The 24,208-nt window shown below is 35.5% G+C and overlaps 3 protein-coding genes across 4 annotated transcripts; 2 read left to right on the top strand and 1 right to left on the bottom strand.

The window, feature by feature from the left end:
• Positions 1-1,245: 1,245 nt before the first annotated feature.
• Positions 1,246-8,275, top strand: LOC147392487 (Di-glucose binding protein with Kinesin motor domain-containing protein). Its single transcript, XM_086460017.1, has 16 exons — positions 1,246-1,506; positions 1,879-2,477; positions 2,577-2,745; positions 2,876-2,943; positions 3,042-3,264; positions 3,348-3,424; positions 3,510-3,609; positions 3,700-3,807; positions 3,895-4,071; positions 4,420-4,705; positions 4,862-5,023; positions 5,872-6,087; positions 6,223-6,260; positions 6,439-6,602; positions 6,737-6,862; positions 7,277-8,275. Exons 1-16 carry the CDS (start codon positions 1,308-1,310, stop codon positions 8,108-8,110), a joined length of 3,546 nt encoding a protein of 1,181 aa, XP_086316143.1. The 5' UTR covers positions 1,246-1,307; the 3' UTR covers positions 8,111-8,275.
• Positions 8,276-9,580: 1,305 nt separating this feature from the next.
• On the top strand, positions 9,581-12,729 carry LOC147392486 (putative pentatricopeptide repeat-containing protein At3g01580). Its single transcript, XM_086458528.1, has 2 exons — positions 9,581-11,776; positions 11,868-12,729. Exon 1 carries the CDS (start codon positions 9,604-9,606, stop codon positions 11,755-11,757), a length of 2,154 nt encoding a protein of 717 aa, XP_086314654.1. The 5' UTR covers positions 9,581-9,603; the 3' UTR covers positions 11,758-11,776; positions 11,868-12,729.
• A 548-nt stretch (positions 12,730-13,277) lies between these two features.
• Positions 13,278-17,843, bottom strand: LOC147392485 (Transducin/WD40 repeat-like superfamily protein). Of its 2 annotated transcripts, XM_086458530.1 has the most exons (3): positions 17,147-17,843; positions 14,839-15,139; positions 13,278-13,685 (listed from the first exon to the last, which is right to left on the bottom strand). In XM_086458530.1, exons 1-3 carry the CDS (start codon positions 17,789-17,791, stop codon positions 13,603-13,605), a joined length of 1,029 nt encoding a protein of 342 aa, XP_086314656.1. In that variant the 5' UTR covers positions 17,792-17,843; the 3' UTR covers positions 13,278-13,602. The 2 variants fall into 2 exon arrangements, with proteins under 2 accessions (XP_086314656.1, XP_086314655.1); XM_086458529.1 differs by lacking the exons at positions 13,278-13,685; positions 14,839-15,139 and adding an exon at positions 15,362-15,678 and having other exon boundaries at positions 17,147-17,842.
• Positions 17,844-24,208: the final 6,365 nt, after the last annotated feature.

The following is a 24,208-nucleotide window of genomic DNA, read 5'->3' as shown; positions in this document are numbered from 1 at the left end:
GGTTAATCTCCTCGAAATATCCAAAATATATCAATTATGATTGCAAATCAAAAATTACAATGTAATCATAAAAAAAAATGGAATCTCAACTTCTTTCTTCAATTTTCTTTTTATAAATCAAAATACATTTAGATGTTCAAAATTAAGAGAATATCGTCCTCCATTCATCATTCATGATCAAAGATCGTAAAAAATGATGGCAATCGCCGTTGGGAAACCTAACTATGTGAAGAAGATGAGGAAAGGGTAATTTCGATATTTCACATGCCAAAAGTGGTGAAAATGATCCGCATTCCGCAAGGACCATTTAGAAAGAAAAAGTTTACTAGATGTCTTATTTAGCAACTTATAGGGTATTTAGAAAGAAGTCCCGCCGCTAGGTCTTCAACCTCGGGTTTGGAGACGACATAAACAGTTGTTTGGAGATTAGAATATTTACTTGATTTTCTCTATTGTGTTGTCTTCTAAATCAATAAGAAGAAAACTAGTAACATTTTTATCCTAGATGACTTAATAAAATAAATGAAGGGTTGAAGATGGATATTTGGAGATAAAACAAGGGTTCCCTAAAATAAATTCATTTTTCCCCTAAGATTGAAGGGAACGAATCCTCTGTATCTCGATTTTCGTAGCTCTTGTTCTATAGTCCATTGAAAATCACATTGAATAAAAATAACAACTTAGGCCTGTTTTACTCATAGTTTAGATCAAATATGAAAAAAAAAAAAAAAAAAATTAACGAAATTAAGTGTTTGAAAATAGATGGTAACTCAACACTTAAATTTAAAATATTGGATGTAACAGTCTTGATGATGTGGCACACCCTCACCCGTTAATAATAGCTACAGAGAGCTATACAAAAATTGGGTTACAGAGGATCTGCTCCAAGGAACAAGATTGAAGAGGATGAATTATTGGGAAAAAATCAAGTTTTTTTTGTTTTTGTTTTCTAGGTAAGAAGTTGAAGTAAGTGGATTTTGGTCAATCTCTTATAGAAGACTTCAGTCAAGGGGTATGTCATTAGTCGGAAAACTCACGTGAGCCGAAGCGGGCACTTTTGGTGGCCAAAGCCCAAAGGTGTTCTGCAATTTATAAAGTAGAGTCCGCTAACAAAAATTCAAATTTCAAAAATCAACGGTCGTTAATATGTATAACGGCTGAATGAATGAATGGTCTTTCCCTAACGAAATCAACGGCATCTCAAAGTATACATTCTTTTCTGATACAAATCTCTCTCTCTCTCTCTCTCTCATTTTAAAAAAGTATTTCACTTTGAATTCTCCTTCCCTCCCTCTCTTTATTTATCAATGGAAGATCAGTGGCAAGACCCACTTCTCATCACAGACGTTTCTTGGCAAGAACAGACCTTCAACAAAGAGATCACATGTAATTCTTCTGCTTTATCTGATCATCCACTTCAACTGACAGACATTCCTTGGCAACTTCAGAGTTCTAAAACTGCCCAAATGGCTGATCCCAGTGCCTTTGATCCATATAGTATTAACGGTAATGTCTTGGATTTTGATTTTTTTTATTATCTGTTTTTTTAACCCATTTCTCTTCAATTCATAGACGTTCTTGCCAATCATGGACCTCGGAAATAGTCCTATTTTTAGCCAAATTTCTTGGATCAGACGTTTCTTGATTTAATTTTTAATCTGGGTTTCACCACAATCTTACTAATTTATTAGCCAGATGTCTCTTGGTAAAGACAGACTTCTGAACCATTAAAATTTAAAATTCTAAAGATGAGCTTCCAAGTGATACTATCTTGTATCAATTTTCAATATTTGTTCTGTTTCCACATGAAAAATGAGCCAAAATTAAGATTTTTTTTTTTTTTTTTTGGAAGATTTTTGAAGTAAGACCTTTTTCCAGGTCGCTCCCTCCTGGGATTTTCCTTAACATCACCCGATCTTGTCATCTGTGCTGGCTCTCCTGATATCCCTAGCAATAGCTTTGAAGAAACCCCTGAATTCTCAAGGAAGTTAGTTTCCTTTGAGCTATCCTTGGATAAAGGAATCAATGGGGCAGAAATTGAGGAAAACCATGGAATCCCAACTACAATGGTGACAACTTTATCTCCAGAGGGGCAAACCTCAAAGCATAATGAATCACCCGAAGCTTTGATTGATCTTCTAATGACATCTACCATCAATAACAGCTTTTCAGAGACTAGTCTTCCATTAATAAGCATAAATTCAGGAGGATTATATAAGACTGTAGTTTCTGGTGGGATCGATTTCCAAGAGGACAGTTTTTTCATTGGTGGTGATGTTATCAGAACCGAAGCACGTATAGGGGACGATAAAGAAGGTCTTGCACTCTACCAAACTGCTCGGTCTGGAAACTTTTCATACAAATTTCAGACACTGGAGACAGGAAATTATGCTGTTGATTTGTATCTTGCGGAGATTATGTTCACAAATGGTCCTCCACTGATGAGAGTCTTCGATGTGTTTATACAAGAAGAGAAGGTGAGGAGATGAGAATTAAAATGAAGTGTTCTTTTGTTAAATTGGGTCATCATGTTCAAGAACAAGTTCTTCATTAGATTCTCCAATTCTTCTTTGCAGGCTGTTTCTGGTATAGATATTTATGCTCGGGTTGGTTCCAATAAGCCTCTGGTTTTATCTGATTTGAAAGCTTTTGTCAATGGTAAAGAAGGCTTATCAATTAGATTCGAAGGAGTAATAGGAAGCCCCATCGTGTGTGGGATTTCTGTAAGGAAAGAATCTAAAGCTGGTAAGGTTGATTTTTATTTTTGCAAGCTTCCCATAATTTTAAGTTCCACAAAATTAAAAATGATAATAGCAGAAAAGTTACACCCAACGGTACAAAATTTTCATTTACTGAATTTGCTGCTTTTTTATAGGCTTTGGAAGCGTGGAATTTATCGAAGATAAAGAAAGGGATCAAATAGGAGAGTATGAACCCTTTGAAGTAATTATCTGTACTTAAAACTTGTTCAAGTGTTAGTTAAAATTTCTAAAATCATTCGAAAAAATTAAATGTTTTTTTCTATCCTTTATTCTTTATAGGACAAATATGACCACTGTCAAGGAGTGGCTGAGGAGGGAGAGCTCTTGAAGCTGCAAAGAGATTATGAGCTGCAGTACAAGGAATTAACAGAAACCAAAATAGCTCTAGAAGGGTTCAAAAAGGAGTACCACTTGAAGAGCAAAGAATGCCAAGAAGCTTGGATGTCTCTGCGAGAGCTCCAAAACGAGCTCATGCGCAAGTCCATGCATGTTGGATCTCTAGGTATGAAAATTCTATGTTTGATGCCACTCATCTAATTCTCGGTAAGACTAGATATAACATCTTGATGGTTCTTTTTACACTAGCTTATGCCATTGAGGGACAAGTGAAGGAGAAGAGCCGATGGTTCTCGGCCCTTAGAGACTTGACCAAGAAATTTAAGGTACATAATTCTATTTCTCATAGCAAGAATATCTTAGTCTAAATCAAAGACAATTTTAGATTGGTTTGTGAAATTTACAAAACAGATGTTGAAACTGGAGCACACCAAGCTATCGAAAGAAGCACTAGAATACAAGAAATGCCTCGCAGATGTGAGCCAAATGACCACTACCATCCACTCTGCAGGTACATTGATATACCCATCTAATCATTTTCATCCGATCTCAGTCTGTCTAATTGTATTTTATAAGTTTTTTGTTTCTTCTTTTTCAATAGTGAGCCAAAAGGTGGATTTGGAGAGGGAACACAGGGATCTCAAGCTTAAATTCGTCAAGGGAGCCAAGGAACAGAAAGAACTTTATAATAAGGTTCTGGAGCTGAAAGGTTTGCTAAGCAGATGATCAGTGACTTACTACTGATATAAATATATTGGGAAGGCTCACTGACATAATTTGTTTTTTTTCTCTGAAGGGAACATAAGAGTCTTTTGCAGATGCAGACCACTGAATATGGAAGAAATTGCTGACGGAAATTTGATGGCAATTGATTTTGAATCTGCAAAAGATGGTGAACTTATGGTCAAAGCCTATGGAGCACCCAAGAAGGTCTTCAAGTTCGATTCTGTCTTTAGCCCACAAGCAAATCAAGGTAAGCATTCGATCAAAATGATTTTTTCTTCATTGAGGACATCTTAAGTACCCATTGATAGATAATAAGTACCCATTTGGATCTATAAATCTTTCAATGAACCCAATCAAATTCAGTTGAAATTAATAAGACCGACCGTTGATAATAGCTAATCAGCCAAACCCAATTAGAATCTTCTCCTGTTTGAATAACATTGATATTGGATTTCACCTTCATAGGTAGTTATTCGTAGCTTAAGACTTTGGTGCATAATATCACTACTTTTGGAATTCTAACTACATATGCACTAGATCTAAATATCCCACCAACTTGGTCTAAACATGTTTTTATTTGTGCCTGCTGGAATAGCTGATGTATTTGAAGACACAGCCCCCTTCGCCACATCAGTTTTAGATGGATACAATGTCTGTATATTTGCTTATGGGCAGACGGGAACTGGAAAGACATTCACTATGGAGGGTACTAAAGAAGTTCGTGGGGTCAACTACAGGACCCTTGAGGAGCTGTTTCACATCATCAAGGCTCGCCAAGGGCTATACAGATATGAAATTTCTGTAAGTGTATTAGAAGTTTATAATGAACAAATACGAGATCTGCTCGTGCCAGGATCTCAGCCAGGAGTTGCTGCAAAGAGGTAACTTATTCCCCCCCCCCCCCCCAAAAGAAAACCTACAAACCGTGCCTTAAAATTTAAAAATGTTGGACATTTTAGACAATTCTGAATATTATGAAGAACAATATCAAATGGGTTTCATGGACTGACAATGAATTTCTATATGTTTGAATATAGGCTTGAAATAAGACAAGTTGCAGAAGGAATTCATCATGTTCCTGGACTGGTTGAAGCCCATGTAAGCAACATGAATGAGGTCTGGGAAGTTCTACAGACAGGCAGCAATGCTAGGGCTGTTGGTGCTACTAATGCAAACGAGCACAGTAGCCGATCCCACTGGTTTGTTCTTATTTTGACCAATATTACTGTTGTTTCAATCAGCCTATTTAATTGAACACTGATGCCTGTGTCAGTATCAACACAGATGTGTGGTGTCAGATCAGGTGCAGTATGAGGTTCCAACATTCCAACACACTGTATTAGAACATTAATGCCTAAAAATACAGTGGTTCTCTTATGTTTTAAGTGAAAAATGTCACAAAATCACATATGCAACATGAAATGACGAGAACCCAAGAAAACAAAATACTTCTAGAATGACTGAAATTCTTATTATAACACACACACACACACACACACACACACATATATATATATATGGGTCAGGTTCAAACGACAACCATTTCAACACACATTGCGACAACGTGTTTTGTCTTATATGGGCAAAAATGTTTGGAATGGGCTGATTTTTTGTGAGGATGATCTCTATGGTGAGGAGATCATCCTTGCCAAAAATCAGCTCATTATGAAACTTCTAGACCGTCCAATTTTTGTTGAAAAATTATAGACCGTCCAATTTTTGTAAATCAATTTTGATGGGGTTACAAGTTTTGGAATGGGATGATTTTTTGCCAGGATGATCCCCTCATCACAGAGATCATCCTCACAAAAAATCAGCCCATTCCAAACATTTTTGGCCATATAAGACAAACACGTTGTCGCAATGTGTGTCGTTGGAACCCAACCCTATATATATATATATATATGTTTCAGGCTTCTCAACACTGACACTGACACGTATAACACAACAATGTTTAAAATAAGTTTTCTTATTTTACTATTCTTCACTGGCCTTTTGATTTGTGGTCTAGTACTGAACTCCAGTGTGTTAATTCTTCACAATGCAGCATTCACTGTGTGATGGTGAAGGGAGAGAGTGTGATAAATGGAGAATGCACAAGAAGTAAGTTATGGCTTGTTGACCTAGCTGGAAGTGAAAGGGTCGCCAAGACGGACGTTCAAGGAGAGCGCCTTAAGGAAACACAAAATATTAACAGATCTCTTTCGGCACTTGGAGATGTGATATCCGCCCTTGCAACTAAAAGTCCACATATCCCATTCAGGTTTTAAAAACAAATTATACTTTAATTCATCCATTGATTCCTCTTAAGATATCATTTTGCATTTTCAATTGTTGTAAGTTGGTTGCCCTATAATTAATTTTGATATTTTCCATTTTTTTTTTTTTTTGTTTGTAGGAATTCCAAGCTCACTCACTTGCTTCAAGATTCTCTAGGTATTTTTCTATTCTATTTTGGCCTACCTTTTGTTGATCATCCCTGCTGGGTGCTAAGTGTATGTTTTGGGGCTTGGAGAATGTCCTCTTATGCTCCTGCTCTAGCTTGATTAATGTTCTTTTTCTCTTTCTAGACCATATGGAACACAAATACCTGATTTCATATATTTTTCCATAGGAGGAGATTCGAAGACACTGATGTTTGTCCAGATCAGTCCCAGTGAAAATGACCTGAGTGAGACTTTGTGCTCTCTGAACTTTGCAAGCAGAGTGAGAGGAATAGAACTGGGTCCAGCCAAGAAGCAATTAGACAGCAGTGAGATTTTGAAAAACAAACAAATGGTACAAGTAGCCAAAAGCATGAAATTAATCGTTTTTAGTGTGGGAATGTACCACATAACTATATCTCTAATAGCCATCTTACTTCATTCATTCGTTAACTTGTTTTAAACAAGCCGTGTTCAACAATTTGTTAGGTTGAGAAGGCAAAGCAAGATATGAAGAGCAAAGATATTTACATTAAGAAGATGGAGGAGACCATTCATGGTCTAGACTTGAAGGCAAAGGCAAGAGATCTCAACAACAAGAATCTACAAGACAAGGTATGCTAGAACTCTTCATAATAGCTGGCTTTACAATATTCTGTAATGAAGTGGCTTTTCTATACTCATTTAGGATCCATTACTTTTTTTTCTCCTTCCTTTTAAATTGTTTTTTTATACAAATTTAAGATTTCCGCCTCTAGAACAAATTTTCCTTTATACCAATTGCAGCAGATAAGGTAGGATAGATAGATATGGAAGGCATTATATTTCCTGCAGTTGGGTTTTCTAGAAAATGAATTTCTTAATATGCAAGATTTATAGAACAGCTGTTGGTTATTATATTCACAGAAAATGCTTCTTATTTCTAGATGTTCTGAAAATCTTTAGGACTTCTGATCTTACCCACTTAATTGTGGAGAGAAATTCAACCAATACCATTGATAAACCAAAGTGGGTGGTATCTTGTTGCAGGTGAAGGAATTGGAATCACAACTTCTGGTAGAAAGAAGACTAGCTAGGCAGCATGTAGACACAAAAATAGCAGAACAACATCAGCAACAGCAGCAAAAACAACAGAATGAAGAGCAGAATAACACCACAACATCAATGAAGCCAGCGGTACTGGGAATTCACAAAAATTTCAATGAAGCAAGCATGGTCTTGGGTGGTAAAGATGTAGAAAATCCCGTCCGCCCATTGACAGAGAACAACAGCAGCTTTAGACCTCCAATACTCCCTCCTATAACCAATAGCTTTGTAAATTACAAAAATCTCTCAGAGAAAGAAAACAAACCTGAGATAGCTGAACAACTACTACCATTGCCAAGAAAGCCCAGTAGACTCTCCATCTGCACAACAGCCCATCGGATTCCAGATATCCCAGCTCCTAGACGTAACTCACTAATCCCATTGCCCACTGCACAGAGATTAGCTCCAGCTCCAACACCATTACTCCCTTTGCCACCAGTACCCAACCATGAACCCATTAAAGAAGTTATACAAGGAAGTGAAATTAACAGCATAGAACAGACACCGTGGAGTCTCAGGGGGCAGAGAAGTGGTACTAAGAAGTTTAGCAGTATCTTGAGACGAAGCCTTCAAAAGAAGGTTTGCATAAAATCTTCCCCACTGCAGCAGCATATGAGAAGGGCCGGCATGAATGGAGGGATGGAGAAAGTGCGCGTCTCAATTGGTAGTAGGGGGAGGATGGCACAGAGAGTGCTTGTCAGCAATGCTACAAGAGTACCTAAGGATCCACAACAGAAGCAGAATCAGAAGGACAAAGAAAGGGCCTGGAATCTCTGACTGATGGGGAAACACTGTTAATTTTTTTTTTTTTTTTTTTAATGTTCCACACTGTAAACAAATTTTATTGGTTTCAAAGGCTCCTTACCTTGATTAAAATTCCTAGTTTCATTGTATTAATTTTTATCTACCAATCATATCTTTTTGACTGTCTGAAATTTTTTACATTTTCCTTTTCGTTTTTCTCATGTTATACTGAAAAAATCGGTGAAATATATAAGATTCTTCCCTATAACAAAGCCAGATGTGGTCTTCAATAATCTATCTTAGAAAGTGAGACAGTAGCAGATGGAGAGATTTCACTTCCGAAGTGTACTATTTAGAACACACTTAACTGATCTTCAATAACCAAAAAAAAAAAAAAATTACAATTATTAGGAAGTCAATTGTCAAAAGAGAGGATGATCAATAGAGAGAATTCTTCTTCTTTGCAAAATGAATTAAAAGTAGAACATCCATTGCCCAAACAACATTCAAATAAAGGATAATTGTCTGACTAATCCAATGACAATTTGAAGGAGAACAAACTATGATCAACATTTGCCAATGTCTTACTCTGCAAAGAGGAAAAAAAGGTGATATGATGCATTCCACAAATAGCATCACAATGTCTTTACATTTAACAAAATGTTGGGACTTGACCCGAAAATCATTATGCAAAAGTTGTCTAGCAAACAGCATGTATAATATATATAATGAAGCAACCTCAAAACACATTCAAATTGAATTTTTCAAAATAGATAGTGGTGAAGGTGCAGAAGTTGATAAATAATTGATTCACTAAGAGATTTAGTACTGAAACTGACTAGAAATTATGAATAGACCACTTTGATGATCACAAAACAAAAATAAAAATGGGTTTTGTTGAATACTAAAGGCTACCTTAAATTGAATATCTCCAGCAAGGACTGACTCTGGGAAGAAGAAAGAACATAGATAGAGATCAAAAGCTTTCAACATAACCTTTTACAAAATGTAGAAGAGGATACAACATTTCTTGAGTTTCATATAAAGTGGGTAATAGTGCATCACGTATGAAATGACCAAAAGCATCAGTGTCTTCAGGGAAGAACATTAAAGGTAGACTAATTCTGATGTACCTCTCCTAGTTTCAAAGCAAATTAGATATACCCCCTTGGTTTTCAAACTGACATTGATCTTCCATAGATCTAATGAAGTGACCAAAAAGCCCTTCATCTTCAACACCTCTTGTTGAAAACCCTTGAATTTTTTTCCCAAAAATCCCAGTGTAAAGGTTTTTTTTTTTTTTTTCTCTCATTTCAGTGTCAAGATTCTCTCCTTGAACCTTCAAACCTGAAGAACAAGATAGGATTTTTTGGGAATAAAAATCTAAGGTTCCTAGCAAGATACCGAAGACAGGAAACTACGAGTTTTTACAAGAGATTGAATAAGAGGGTATTTTGGTCATTTTATTGTTATTATCATAAAACTCCTCGCCCAAGAGCCCCTATCATTCACTTCTAAGCTGCATTATGCTACCCACTCAACAACGGTCGATACTTCTCTTCAACCAACTGCCTTTCAAATTCAAAAACCTTCCCGCCAACAACCGAACCCAACCTTTAAGTTCCTTGTCTTCTCTTTTAGATTTCTGTAACAAAACCGAATTTCTCCAACAAATTCACGCCAGATTCATTGTTTTTGGTCTCCACCAAAATCCAACACTCTCTTCTAAACTCATTAGCAGCTATGCTAATCTGGGCCATCTCCGTTTCTCTCAACAAGTCTTCACCTCTGTGGAAGACCCAAACCCTCTTGTTTACAACACAATCCTCAGAATTCTTTCCAAGTTTGAGAAATGGGAGAAAGCCCTTTTTGTCTATCAAGAAATGGTTCTGAAATCCATGTACCCAGATGAACTTACCTATCCTTTTGTTCTGAAATCTTGTTCCCAATCCCATCTTGACAATATTAGAAAAATTCATGTTCATTTAGTTAAATTGGGTTATGATTCGGATGTTTCGGTGGTTTCCACTTTGATAGATGTTTATGGGAATTGTGGCGAAAATGTGGATTCCCAACCCAGCATGAATTTGACCCTTTGGAACTCATTAATTTCTGAGCTTTCTCAAAATGGTGATCCCAAGGAGAGTTTTAGGCTCTTTGGGAGAATGAGAATGCAAGGACTAGAACCGGATTCGGTTACTATAGTAAACCTATTGAGATCTAGTGTTGCTTTGAACTCTTTCGAAGCAGGAAGACTCGTTCACCTTTTGATTGTTTTATACAATTTGGGTGATGATTTGTCTGTGAATACTGCTCTATTGACCATGTATTCAAAATTGAGTAGTTTGGAAAAGGCGAAAGTACTATTTGAGAAAATGCCTAAGAGGGATTGTGTTGTGTGGAACTTGATGATTTCGGCAAACTCCAGAAATGGGTATCCCAGGGAAGCCCTTGAACTGATGGTTCAGATGGTAAGTTCAGGTATCAGAGCTGATTTATTTACTGCCATTGCTGCTATTTCTTCTGTTGCGGAGCTGAAATCTCTCGACTTGGGTCAACAGATCCATGCTCATGTGGTTAGAAATGGTTCAGATTATCAAGTATCGGTTCATAATTCGTTGATTGATATGTATGGCAAATGTAGGGACTCAGAAACTGCACGAAAGATTTTTGATTTGGTGTTGGACAAAACTGTGATATCATGGAGTTCAATGATCAGAGTATATGTAAGAAATGATCAATCTAACCATGCTTTGCGTCTCTTCTCCAAAATGAAAATGGATGGAGTGAGACCGGACTCCATAATGGTAATAAACATCTTGCCTGCTTTTGTGAATGTAGGAGCACTGGAGCAAGTCAAATACATTCATGGGTACTCAATCAAACATGGTTTAAATTTGCGGGTATCTGTGGTTACAGCTCTTCTCGTCAGCTACGCCAAATGCGGGTGTATAGAGATGGCACAAAAGTTGTTCGATGAAGAGGAAATTGACAGTAAGGATATAGTTTCATGGAACTCGATGATCAGTGCATATTCTAAGCATGGAAATTGGTCTCGGTGCATAGAATTGTACAACCAGATGAAGAATTCCAACTTGAGACCAGATCTAATAACCTTTCTTGGGCTATTGACAGCTTGTGTCAACACAGGTTTTGTGAAAGAGGGGTGGGAACACTTCAAGGAAATGATTGAGATATATGATTGCCGACCCAATCAAGAACACTATGCATGTATGGTGGATCTTCTAGGGCGCACAGGGCATATTAGTGAAGCAGTAGAACTAATAAGAATGATGCCATTTGAACCGGATGCACGGACCTGGGGCCCGTTGTTGAGTGCTTGTAAGATGCACTCGGAGACTAGACTTGCGGAGTTTGCAGCTGAGAAGCTCGTAAGTTTGGAACCAAAAAATGCTGGCAACTATGTTTTGCTGTCTAACATATATGCTGAAGCTGGAAAATGGGATGGAGTTGCTAAGATGAGGGGTGTTCTCAGAGATAGAGGTTTGAAGAAGACCCCTGGCTGTAGCTGGCTAGAGATTAATGGACGTGTACATGAATTTCGTGTTGCAGATAAGTCCCATCCAAAATCAGAACATATATATACCATATTAGGAATTCTACAGATGGAGATCAAGCTGGATGATGATGACGACATGGGTTTAAAACTACTTTCTTGAGTGTGAACTTTTTTGCAAGGTATTTGTTTTTCCTGTAAAGCATGTTATAGCTTCGGATACTTTGGTGCTAGCTGGGCCGTGATAAAGGTTAAATTTTTACCATGAAACAGTGCGGAAACCCACAGCCTGATAAACTACTCCAACAACCTCAGTGTCATTTCTGAGGGTAGTTTCACTGGAGACTATTCAAGGAGGCTGATGCTTGTACAACCAGCCCAGACAATAATGACTAAGAGTGAACTGAACACTGCTTGCCGAGCTACACTAGCAGAGCGAGAGGAACGAAGATGGTCCAACAGAAAGAAACTATTAGACTGCTGTGTTATTGGAAATACAAACAGATCGAATAAGTGACCAGTCTTGGTACAAAATGTACCACAGAACTAGATTTGATGATCATCCTTTTTCCATATTCTTCTTACTGCAATTTTGCGAAATCTATTTGATCCACATCTGTCAATATTCTCCTTCCAATGTTGGACTCCCCATTCCATTCAAATCGGGACAGAAGCATTGTGGAGTATTATTCCATCTGTAATCTGCTGGGGCATTTGGAACGAGAGAAATAGGAGCGTGTTTATTGGGAAAGAGTGTGAAACAAGGAAGGTTATCATAAGCACTTCTGAGTTTTACTCTACTAGTGGTGCAAGTTATATGAGGAATTTAGAGATGTTTCTTTGAAGATTTTGTTTTTAGATGAGAATCCAAGGTTGTAAACGAGATGTAGAGCAATAAATGGAATTGCTTTTATCGGGATTTGTTTGTTGTCCCCTTAGTGGATTTTCAATCTTTCAATGATGGTCTCCTCGACCTCTTTATGATTACAGTAATTATTTTTTCTTATGAAATCTTAGTTTTTAGAAAAACAGATGATATTTAAATAACATATGAAGCAGCTAAATCGTTTCAATTTTCTTAGTTTGAGTTAACTAGAAAGCTCACGATGTTTTCTACTTTTTAAAGCACACCAATTAATGAAATTATGTATGACACACCAAGGAAATAGTCACTCCTAATATACGTATGCGACTGAAGCAAGTGAAGCGCGGGACCTGACATTCTTGAACAAACTAATAAAAATCATATGAAGGAAGAGACATATTTTTAAAACTCGTTTTCTTGTCGCATCCGTGAACGAGACCGAGTCGTCTCAGATGAGATTTAAAAAAATGCCTTAGAATTAGGACAAACCATGTCTTTGAGATGACTTGCCAACTCATCTCGTTGGTGAACAATACCGAGACAACTCGGCCAAGTCATCTCGGTCTCGGATGAGATTTAAAACCATGGGATGAGGGCCTTGAGAGAAAATGTTTATAAACATGATTGGAATAAAAATAAGATCAATATTCTAAACAAAAGGATAGGTTATAGATCATTACATTTATTTATAGGTAATATTTTATTGAAGAAGAAATAAAAAAGAAGGCAGCCCTCACCTGCCCACAAAGCAAAAGACACTACAAACAAGCAAAGACACAACAATAACTAACTACGATGTGAACATGAAGTCCTTAAAGTAAAGGCCCCTAAACTCCTTGAGAGGCTTCTAACCAAAAAAATATTATCATTGATCATTAATAACAATACACAAAATTTAGTATTTTGTTATATAAAATATGTTTGTACTTTTCTAACTGCAACTTCAAAATTGAACCGATGGATTCACTGCAGTTATCCATTGAATCCCAAAACTGAACCTCTTGTTCGTTCCCTTTAACGAAGGAATACCATCCGACGTATAGAAAATGCTGATCCTGCAGGCCTTTTCACCCAAATATAGGTTTAAAATGCGTATTAAATGTTTACTTTACACCAATTTCCTGGCTCAGCACTTCTCCAACACTACGAGTCTTCTGGAGTGCCATCGTGCTCTTCCTTTGGAACATTGTTTCCTATCTGTGGTCTTCTGAAAGCTGAGGAAGGGCCTAAGAAAGAGAAAGCAATAATTAAACCCTTGACCATGCAAAGAGTAGCAAAGAGTGATTTTATTTTAAATGAAAAAGCCATTGAAAGACCAATTTAATCCTAACCTAGCTGAAGCAGACGATAAAAAGTACCAACATAATCAAGAGAGCTACCAAGCATGACAGAAATTTTAGAAAGAAAGAAGAAATGTCTGAGCATTCAACATTTGCAATGGTGGAATTCAAGTTTTGAATTTCCAATGCTTTTCATATAATTTAATTGCTTGAAAAAGCCCACCACACAACTGGCAGTTGGGTCCAGGTATCCTACCTTTAGTTGAATCTGAATTAGATATCCTGATTCCATGTCTGACACCAGCATAAATAATACATTTCATATATGTAATACATTTCACCCAATGAAGCCACGGTGAACCAAGTTGAGAAATATGTCACAACCACAACATTTGTCAGGACTCTCTGGAGTAAGTTCCTTGGCTCAACAACTTATGTTTCTATTCCAGAATCCAGAACTCTCCAGAGTAGATTATTTGGCTCAGACAGACCATTTCATGTTTCTTTTTTTTTGGAAAGTATAATATATTGATAAAGAGGGAAAACAAGATACAAGGAGGCCGAGAAAGCCTCCACAAGAGCAACAAAGAAAAGTTACAGCTACACTAATCACATAAAGAGTGCCATCTAAAAACGAAATCATCAAAAGTTGTCCCCACAAACTGTATGAAATGGGGTCCATTTCATGTTTCTATTCCTGAATCAGGAATGGTGCCAAAATATGTGAATGGCCCTGCCCCATATGGCATTTTGGCTAATACGTATCGTGCTAGGTTAGGGTCTCGGGTTTGGGATAGAGTCCGGCACCATATTCTGCCAACTCCACCCCAGAGCATGCAATGCAATATAAATGGTTAGTTTTATGATAATTATTAATTAGTTATTTGGCAAGAACAGGTATTATTTCCTGTGAATTCTTCTATCTAAGGTAATATGCAAGAATACTAGATCATTATAAAAATATATGAAGAAGTTCCTCTTAGCAGAGGACAGAACTAATTTTAACAATATTAAATAAGTCATCCAACAAAAATAATGATTAATCCTAATCATGAATAAAAAAATTGGATTACAGTTAGAAATAAGCTTAACCACTCACTTTTAAGAGAGGATCCAGCAAGACAAGTCAGCCTTGATTTTGTGTTTGCCTCGGCCAATGGATTTGGTTTCTCTTTTCTAGCCATGCGCACATCCCAGAGCCTTATCACCCCGTCTGATGAAGCTGATGCTACTAGATACGGGTAATCAGCATCATCACTACCACCACTCCTGTTGGTGAGAACAACAATACCTTTCACACGGGTAGAGTGTGCATCCTCAATGCAATATGCAACCTTCCCGCTGGCTGTGTCCCATGCTGTAACATTTCGGTCTTCTCCACCAGCAAATAACAGTCCATTCTGTTGCAAATTATTAATTAGTTATTTGGCAAGACAGGTATTATTTCCTGTGAATTTTTCTATCCAAGGTAATATGCAAGAATACTAGATCATTATAAAAATATATGAAGAAGTTCCTCTTAGCAGAGGACAGAACTAATTTTAACAATATTAAATAAGTCATCCAAAAAAATAATGATTAATCCTAATCATGAATAAAAAAAATTGGATTACAGTTAGAAATAAGCTTAACCACTCACTTTTAAGAGAGGATCCAGCAAGACAAGTCAGCCTTGATTTTGTGTTTGCCTCGGCCAATGGATTTGTTTCTCTTTTCTAGCCATGCGCACATCCCAGAGCCTTATCACCCCGTCTGATGAAGCTGATGCTACTAGATACGGGTAATCAGCATCATCACTACCACCACTCCTGTTGGTGAGAACAACAATACCTTTCACACGGGTAGAGTGTGCATCCTCAATGCAATATGCAACCTTCCCGCTGGCTGTGTCCCATGCTGTAACATTTCGGTCTTCTCCACCAGCAAATAACAGTCCATTCTGTTGCAATTTTGAACCATTATGTAGAAGAACAAGAAGAAAGGGGGGGAAAAGAGGGGGGGGGGGGGGGGGGGGAGACAAAACAACAAAGAGGCATACAAGCATAAATCGTTGTGTTTGTGAAGTAACATTATTCTAATCATTTTCATGTATGGTTATAACTATTTTGGACATTAGACCCTTAGCTACCTGTGACAATGTGTAATAAAACGACATCGGCCCTCATTTCTTCATGTTGGTCAGCATGGCCTAAGAGTGTGTTATGCACTTATGATTGTTTACCATTTCCAAAAGTTTCAAAGATTTCCATCATTTCTCTTAAACTGATCTGTCTAACATTACAGAGATTTTAGGTCTACAGATATTCTCAAGTCAGAACACCAAGATATGATGATTAAAAATAACCAACCTTACAACCAATCAATCGACAAGCTCCCCAATGTTCTCAACTTCACCCACATTATTAACCCAACCCACTTTAGATATATTGATATGTGAAACCTATAGGGGTTCAAAGAACCTAAGGATGCATCTCAGGTACATAAATTGAAATAAAAAGCCTTAGAAAAGAATAGTGAGTCATCAAAAAATACGAAAAATCGTAACAACTAGGCAATCATCACCTACAAGAAAAAAATTCATTGACACTTCCACCCTCTGCATTTTAGTAAACCCACTCAAAGCTTATATTACTCAACATACAAATTAAGAGTAGTTGGATGAAAGGACATTTTGAAATGCAAGTTCAAAACCAAAAATCAATTTTAAGTTGAAACCGATACTTATATTCATGAATTCTAAAAAAATCTGATTTACATAATCGTGGGTCTTTTCCATATCAAATTCACATAGAATCTTTATCTCTCCATTTTGAATATGAGAATTCATACATTCATGAGCAATCAACACTCCAATAATTATGCACCTTTTGACAAAAGCACCCACAAATGAAGAAATAATCAGACAGTACTACTTTTAGCCTTGAAGCAATTATTCTAGTAAGGATCTTATAAACACTTCCTATCGAGTTCATGAGTCTAAAATCATACAATTTTATGCCAGGTCTAAATAAACATCTTGGTGAAACATCATCAAAACTTTCAACAAAATGCTCTAACAATATGTCCTAAAAGTGGTAAGAAAGTGGTAAGAAAGAAATCATCTTGTCCACCGAAAGCTCCTAGTAGCTTTCAAGACCTCCACTTTAAAAAGACTCCCAGACCCACCCACTCAAAAACTTCAAAATTAATACCGTTAAACAGAAGTATTCTTTATAATTTTAGGGGAAAAATTCAACTAAAACCTCCTTAAAATTCTCCTCTTGATAACAGATGCATGTTAACAATTATTAAATATTAAGCTAAATCCATTCAATGATATTGCATAATCTCAAACTCCATAGTTATAAAATTAATTGTAAAATCATGATTTAGCAGTCAAATTCAAAAAAATAAAAATAAAAACTAACCGCGGCAGATGCAATGCAAAGAACTCTCTTTTGGTTCTCCATCTCAAAAATCATCCTCGCATCCTCTGACTCATGAACCGAAACCTTCTCCTCCATTACCATAAAGAACCTCTCCCCTTCAGAATTAAATTTCACCATTGACGCCTCCTTATCCAACCTACAACAAAAACTCCTCCGCCCTCTCACAAGATTCAACATTGCCAAACACGAATCTCTCCCAACAGTTAAAGCCAATTTCCCTGATGGATGTATACTGAGATCGTTAACTCCCTTCCTGTGAGCGGTGATGGTCTTGAGATGAACGAAAGGATCGGCATCATATATACAGACGGTTCCATCGACGGATCCACTGAGGAGATTGCGAGGGAAAGATAGAGAGGGAGAGGGATTGTAGAAGGAGAGGGCAGTGATGGCTCCCGTGTGATCCATTAGGGATCCAACTTCAGAAGATGTGGAGAGATCGTAGATCTTGATAGAGTCATCTGCACCCCCAGAGACGGCCACAGGACCTGACACAGCTACGCATTTGATGGTGGAGAGGTGGGATGGGTAGGAGAAGAGGGGTTTTAGGGTTGGAGAGTCTTCTAGGGTTTTCACTTTGAATCCCCATATGAACTTCTCGTAAGATCCTGCAACCAGAGTCATGGTGTCTCTCTCTCCCTCTGGGTTTAAGCTCCAAAGCTATTAGGAGGTAGGGTTTTATTTATGTTGCGGATACCTGTCGCGTATATGGACGAGACCGAGTCGTCTCGGACGAGATAAACCTTTTAACTCTGCTTATAATGATATATATTTAAATTTAAAAATTAAAAAAAAAAAAAAACTTATAATTTATTTTTTATTTGTATAATAAATATTTAAATTTTAAATAAATTAGTTATTTAAAAAAAAATCTGCATCTTGTGATATGGTGAGACTCTCGTCGCTTAAAGATATCGAGATGACTTGGGCAAATCATCTCGATCTCGAATGAGATTTAAAACCATGACGTCAAATTGTAGTAGCAAAAAAATGTGTTTAAAACACATCTTATATATCTAATAATTAAAATGAATAATAATAAAAAAATGGCATTTTCTTTTTAAAAGATGCACTATTTTTGTTTTAAACACATTTTTTTCAACAACAACAACAAAAATAAAATTCCTTTCTATTCTTAATATTTTTAATTAAATGAATATTTTCTAATAAGAGTAAAGTATATTGCATTATTACAATTTAACTCTCATCCATGAGAATGATGAGAATGATAGGTTAATAAAACATAATTTGAATTCAAATAGAAATATTCAAGCATACGAAACAAAAATTATTTAAAAACTACACATTGTTTTCCCATTAAAAGCATTGAATTTTAGTTATTTTATTTGGCCCAAACCCAACCCAAATCAAGCTCGAGCCCCTTAGGTTTAGGTTAGGGCTTAGGCCATTTAAACCAGATAGGGGTATAGGGCTGATCTAGGTAGAGCCCACTCTTTAGGGTCGAGTTAGAGCTCAATCCCAAATTTGAAATGGTTTTCAAATCTGATTTATGTCTTTCGAGCCCATGGTTTTAAAACTCGGTATTCAAAATTAATTAATTTATCTGTATTTTTAAGTAATTGAATTTTTAAAATATGAATTAAAAGATTTTAGACACAAAAATCATATTTGTATTTAATTAATAAAATTTTAAATTAACAAAAATGAGGTATTTTTGTCAAATAATATAAAAAACACAGTTCACTTGATTGATATTTTTCAAATATGTTATCTTGGATCTTGGACATGTCAATTTAAATGACAATTCACATTATCACAAAGGATACCAATATGATTCAAGCATGCCATCTCAATCTCAATGAGTTAATAATAAATCACCTTGGACAAGTTAAACCACTCTAAACTTGTTAAAAAATTATATAAATATGTCTATATTTAAATAATAATAATTTTTATGTTATAATTAAGCTCTATTAGTAGATGTTCAATCACTAAAGATTATTTTACAGAGATCATATATATTTGTTTTGAGAGATTCTAATGGTACACCAACTTTACTTATAACACACCAATCCTTGTGAAATTAAATCACTGTTTATCTATAGATAAGTAAAGTTGGTATGTTAATAGAAGTTCTCTTTAAAATACAAGTGTTTCTCGATGGATATCTCGCTCAGTTGCCTCCAACTAGTATGGATGGCATGCTAGTTGATGAGCTTTAGTGAGGGCTTATATCTGTATATAGTATAAATGTTGTCTGTGACAAGTAAAATCATCCCAACACCCTCTAGATTCACAAATAAGATGTGTGCTTTGAGGTTTTATTTAAGTATAAAAGAAATTCTTTTTATTTTTTCCAACCATTTTGACTTGTTTAGTTTCATGTTTCAAGTGCTTTAAACAACGAAACAAGACTGAGATCTCAAGCCTTGATCACCATAAATGAGTAAGCAGGAACAATTGAAGGCGAATTTGCTATGGGATTTAAAACAAACAGAAGGATTCAACAAGAACTTTAGTGCTTGCAAACCATAAGTATCAAAAAAAAAAAACTTCGATCTCAAGTTCAAAAAGGAGAAATTCATGCCTCAAGGTATGTGCTCAGCCAAAGCAAGGATCTTTACATGCCTTCCTTATTGATGAGGACTACTGCATTATCATCAAACTTGATCGCACTCCCCGTTGCATGGCAGCATGCACAACTACTCCATAGACAACATCTCCTTCTTTCTTCACTTTACCACAAGGTTAGGCTTCCTTTACTGATCCTATTATCGTGTCTCCCAATCTTGCAACTTTCTTAAGACTCATGGCATGTATGCACTTTGCTCCTGAATTATCGACAACTTTAAGGTGTATGAATGTCCTTTGTTGCTGCAAATATGCACATAAAAATGTTCTGAGCATGGCCATTGAAAAATCAAGATAAGACATTGAAGATGATGAGATTGAATAGGTTAAAAATAATTTACCCTAGAGATTAACAACTTGAAGATAAAAGATTTTTACGGTAAAGCCGTCAATCTTAAGATTCTATTTCCTTCAATCTTCAGATGACAAGAACAAGATAGAATTTTTGGAGAAAGAGAAGGAGAAGGAGAAGATCGCATAACTATTTTTTGAGGAATATTATCCCATGTTTAATACTGCCCCCATAAACAGGCAATTCAATTACTTAAGTTGATTGAATCAAAAATGAAGAAAAATAAAACACATCATCAATCAGGAACTAAAATGTTATCTTCTACCAACTTATCAAATCGTCACCTTCATAATAGGATTAATTATACTTTAAGGTACCTAATTTTTTAGAGAAAAAAATAATAGTAAAAAAGAAGAAAAAGATAGATTTGATCTCATTAGAGGGAGATCTGGCCTCCATGACCAAATTCAAGATGGTTAGTCTTCAAATCCAAATAGGACTTTCATAATATTTTCTGATACAAATCATCAAAGTTAAATGGTAAAACATCATAACTACCCATTACAACTTAATCTCCTACAAAATAGGGATAGTTCTCCAAACTACCCATATTGCACGTACAAGATACATATCTCCCACTTTTCCCATTTAAAATAAAACACTAAGAAAAGATCCTATGTTTCTCATCTATTCTAATTTAACTTCATCATTCAATAGGTATATAAGAGTCATAAATGACTTATAAAATGTATATAATAGAATCCCTGGAGAGTTAATAACTTTTTCAGTGAGGTTATTGTGTTTTTTTTTTTTTTTTTATAATGTAAGAAGCTTTCAACTTATTCAATAGGCAACTGTTTTATGTTCATAGGGATTTCTTAGAATAATTGATAAGCTTCTTCTCTATTCTATGTTCATAGGGATTTCTCGTGCGTCAGGCACACATTCCTCAGTCTGGAAATCATGGATTCAACACAAACTGACAATGGTTAGCCCAATTCTCAAACATCCATATAAGATTCTTCATTCAAACTGGCTCCTAAAAAAATCCAACATGGAAGAATATTCTAGTGCAGAACCCCCCACATCATCATATATGCCTGGTTGGTGCTTTAAAGATTATATTAAAAATTGGAAGAACCCATTAAAAGATTCCCCCAAAAAATTGCCTGGTTGGTGCTTTAAAGATTATATTAAAAATTATATAAATTGGAAGAACCCATTAAAAGATTCCCCCCCAAAAAATTTGACTCTTTCTTGAACCACTGATTGTTAATTTCTCTTGAACTTTTGAATAAGATTACATATCTAAGATATTTAAATAAAATAAAATAATAAATTATAGAAAACGGGTAAAAGATTTCTGGACTAATGAGTTACGACGAAAAAAAAAATCTGATTTTTCAAAACATGGGTTAGAGGTTTTGGAATGGGCTGATTTTTGGTGAGAATGATCTCTACGGTGAGGAGATCATCATCACCAAAAATCAGCCCATTCCAAAACCTCTAACCCATATTTTGAAAAATGTTTTGCCAAAATGTTTGTTGCTGAACGGGACCCATATATATATATATAGGGTCCCGTTCGGCACCCTAAGTTTTACCACACACTTTAACAACACGTTTTGTCCTACATGGGTTAGAAGTTTCGGAATGGGCTGATTTTTGGTGAGGATGATCTCTATGGTGAGGAGATCATCCTCACCAAAAATCAGCTCATTCCAAAACTTCTAACCCCATCAAAAATAATTTACAAAAAATGGACGGTCCACGATTTTTCAACGTGTAAACATGGGGCTAAACATTTCGGAATGGGCTGATTTTTGGGGAGGATGATCTTCTAATCATAGAGATCATCCTCACCAAAAATCAGCCCATTCCAAAACTTCTAACCCATGTAGGACAAAAAACGTTTGTTAAAGTGTGTGGTAAAACTTAGGGTGCTGAACATTTCCCTATATATATATATATATAATATATATATATATATGGGAAATGTTCAGCAACAAACATTTTGACAAACATTTTGGCAAAACATTTTTGAAAATATGGGTTACAGGTTTTGGAATGGGCTGATTTTTGGTGAGGATGATCTCTACAGGGAATAGATCATCATCACCAAAAATCAGCCCATTCCAAAACTTCTAACCCATCAAAAATGGTTTACAAAAAATGGACGGTTCACAATTTTTCAACCTGTTAACATGGGGCTAGAAGTTTTGGAATGGGCTGATTTTTGATGAGGATGATCTCCTCACCGTAGAGATCATCCTCACCAAAAATCAGCCCATTCCAAAACCTATAACCCATGTTTTGAAAAATGTTTTGCCAAAATGTTTGTCAAAATGTTTGTTGCTGAAAGGGACCCTATATATATATATATATATATATATATATATATATATATATATATATATATATATATATATATAATATATAATAGAAATTTCTAACCCATGTAGGACAAAACGCGTTTGTTAAAGTGTGTGGTAAAACTTAGGGTGCCGAACGGGACCCATATATATATATATGTATGTATTCTTTGAAAGCTTATTATTTCAACTTCGTAGAGATTGAAACTTCAGTATTAGAGCACTAAAAATTATTCAAACTTGATCTTCTTTCACACCAACTTTGAAAGAAATATAAACTCTGAACTCATCAAACTAACAATGAAGCAGCATCCGAAACACCATGGAATCATGAAAAATTAATCAAGATTATCAAAACTTGAAATTGATGATTAGTTTCGGATCCATTGATAGTTAGGACGAGAGAGAAAAAAAAAATCAAATTGGAAACAAATTAGTAGTTTAGTGGTATAGAGGGACCAAAAAACAAAAAACAAAAAAAGAAAAAGAAGACTACGTGGAAGAGAAAATGATTTACCAGTGGTGATCGCAACAACTGCCGTAGAGAGAGAGAGACGTCTAACAGTGTAGACGAGGTTGACAATGTGTAGAAATCTGATTTTGATTGAGAATTCTTTGGATGAATAATACACCAACGCTAATAAGGTGTTTATAAGGATTACATCAACCAAGATATAGAAATATCCTAAAATAAATATTATAATTTATTAATACATCTTAATATAGAATATCCTAATTGATAGCGCTTCGTATATTATTTTTCATCATTATAATATATTATGATATGATGTATTATATTCTCTTACTATTTCCCGCAATTACGTGGTCTTTTGAAGAAAAAATATGCAATTGAATAATTATTCTTAATCTCCTGAAATACTTGATAATAGATAATTGCAACCCTTTGATCAAGCTTGATGGTAGTCACCGCATGTATGTGATGTGTATTATTGTCAAATCCCGCTCATTTTTTTAGTCTGTCAATGTCAATGACCTACTAATTAGGTCTGTCATGATATCTCTTATAAATATACAAATAAGGATCTGTGGTTTAAATACAAGATCTCTCGTTGAAGAGATTTTAGATAAAATGAAAATCAAGATCATGAGGCATTAATTTGTGAGGTAGGGAGGTTTGTAGAAACATAGAGAAAGATGAGATTTTTATTGATAAAAAATTAAATACTAATAACGGAAACAAAATGATTTGGGTTCAATGGCGGTGGCACCATCACCAAAGAATAACACTATAAGATCGATGTGTTTAGTGCAGCTTGGACTCTGACACCATGTAGAAATATGATTTTGATTGATAATTCTTAAATGAATAATACATGAACCCTAATAGGGTATTTATAAATATTACATCAATCAAGATATGAAAATATCCTAATATAAATATTCTAATTTACTAATACTTCCTAATGTAGAATATCTTAATTAATATTGCTTCATATATTAGTTTTCACCATTACCTTCCTTTTGTGATAAGATACATGGATGATGATATAATGTATCTCATGCATATTTTCTATCAATTAGGATATTATACATTGGAAAGTATTAAACTATTAATAAATTAGAATATTTTATATTAAGATATTTTTATATCTTGGTTGATGTAATCTTTATAAATATCCTATTAAGGTTCATGTATTATTCATCCAATAATTTTCATGCATCATATTCTCTTACACGACGGATGTAAAGGACAACCAACGACGAAGGAAACCTACATAAGAGTATTTTAGACATTCCCCTCCACACTTTGAAGATACCCCTAAG

Source organism: Akebia trifoliata, chromosome 11 (genome assembly GCF_017979445.1).
Source record: "Akebia trifoliata isolate Shusen 1 chromosome 11, ASM1797944v1, whole genome shotgun sequence".
NCBI lineage: Eukaryota > Viridiplantae > Streptophyta > Magnoliopsida > Ranunculales > Lardizabalaceae > Akebia > Akebia trifoliata.
Note: the sequence above shows the minus strand (reverse complement) of the source record. Positions and strands in the feature narration are given on the sequence as shown.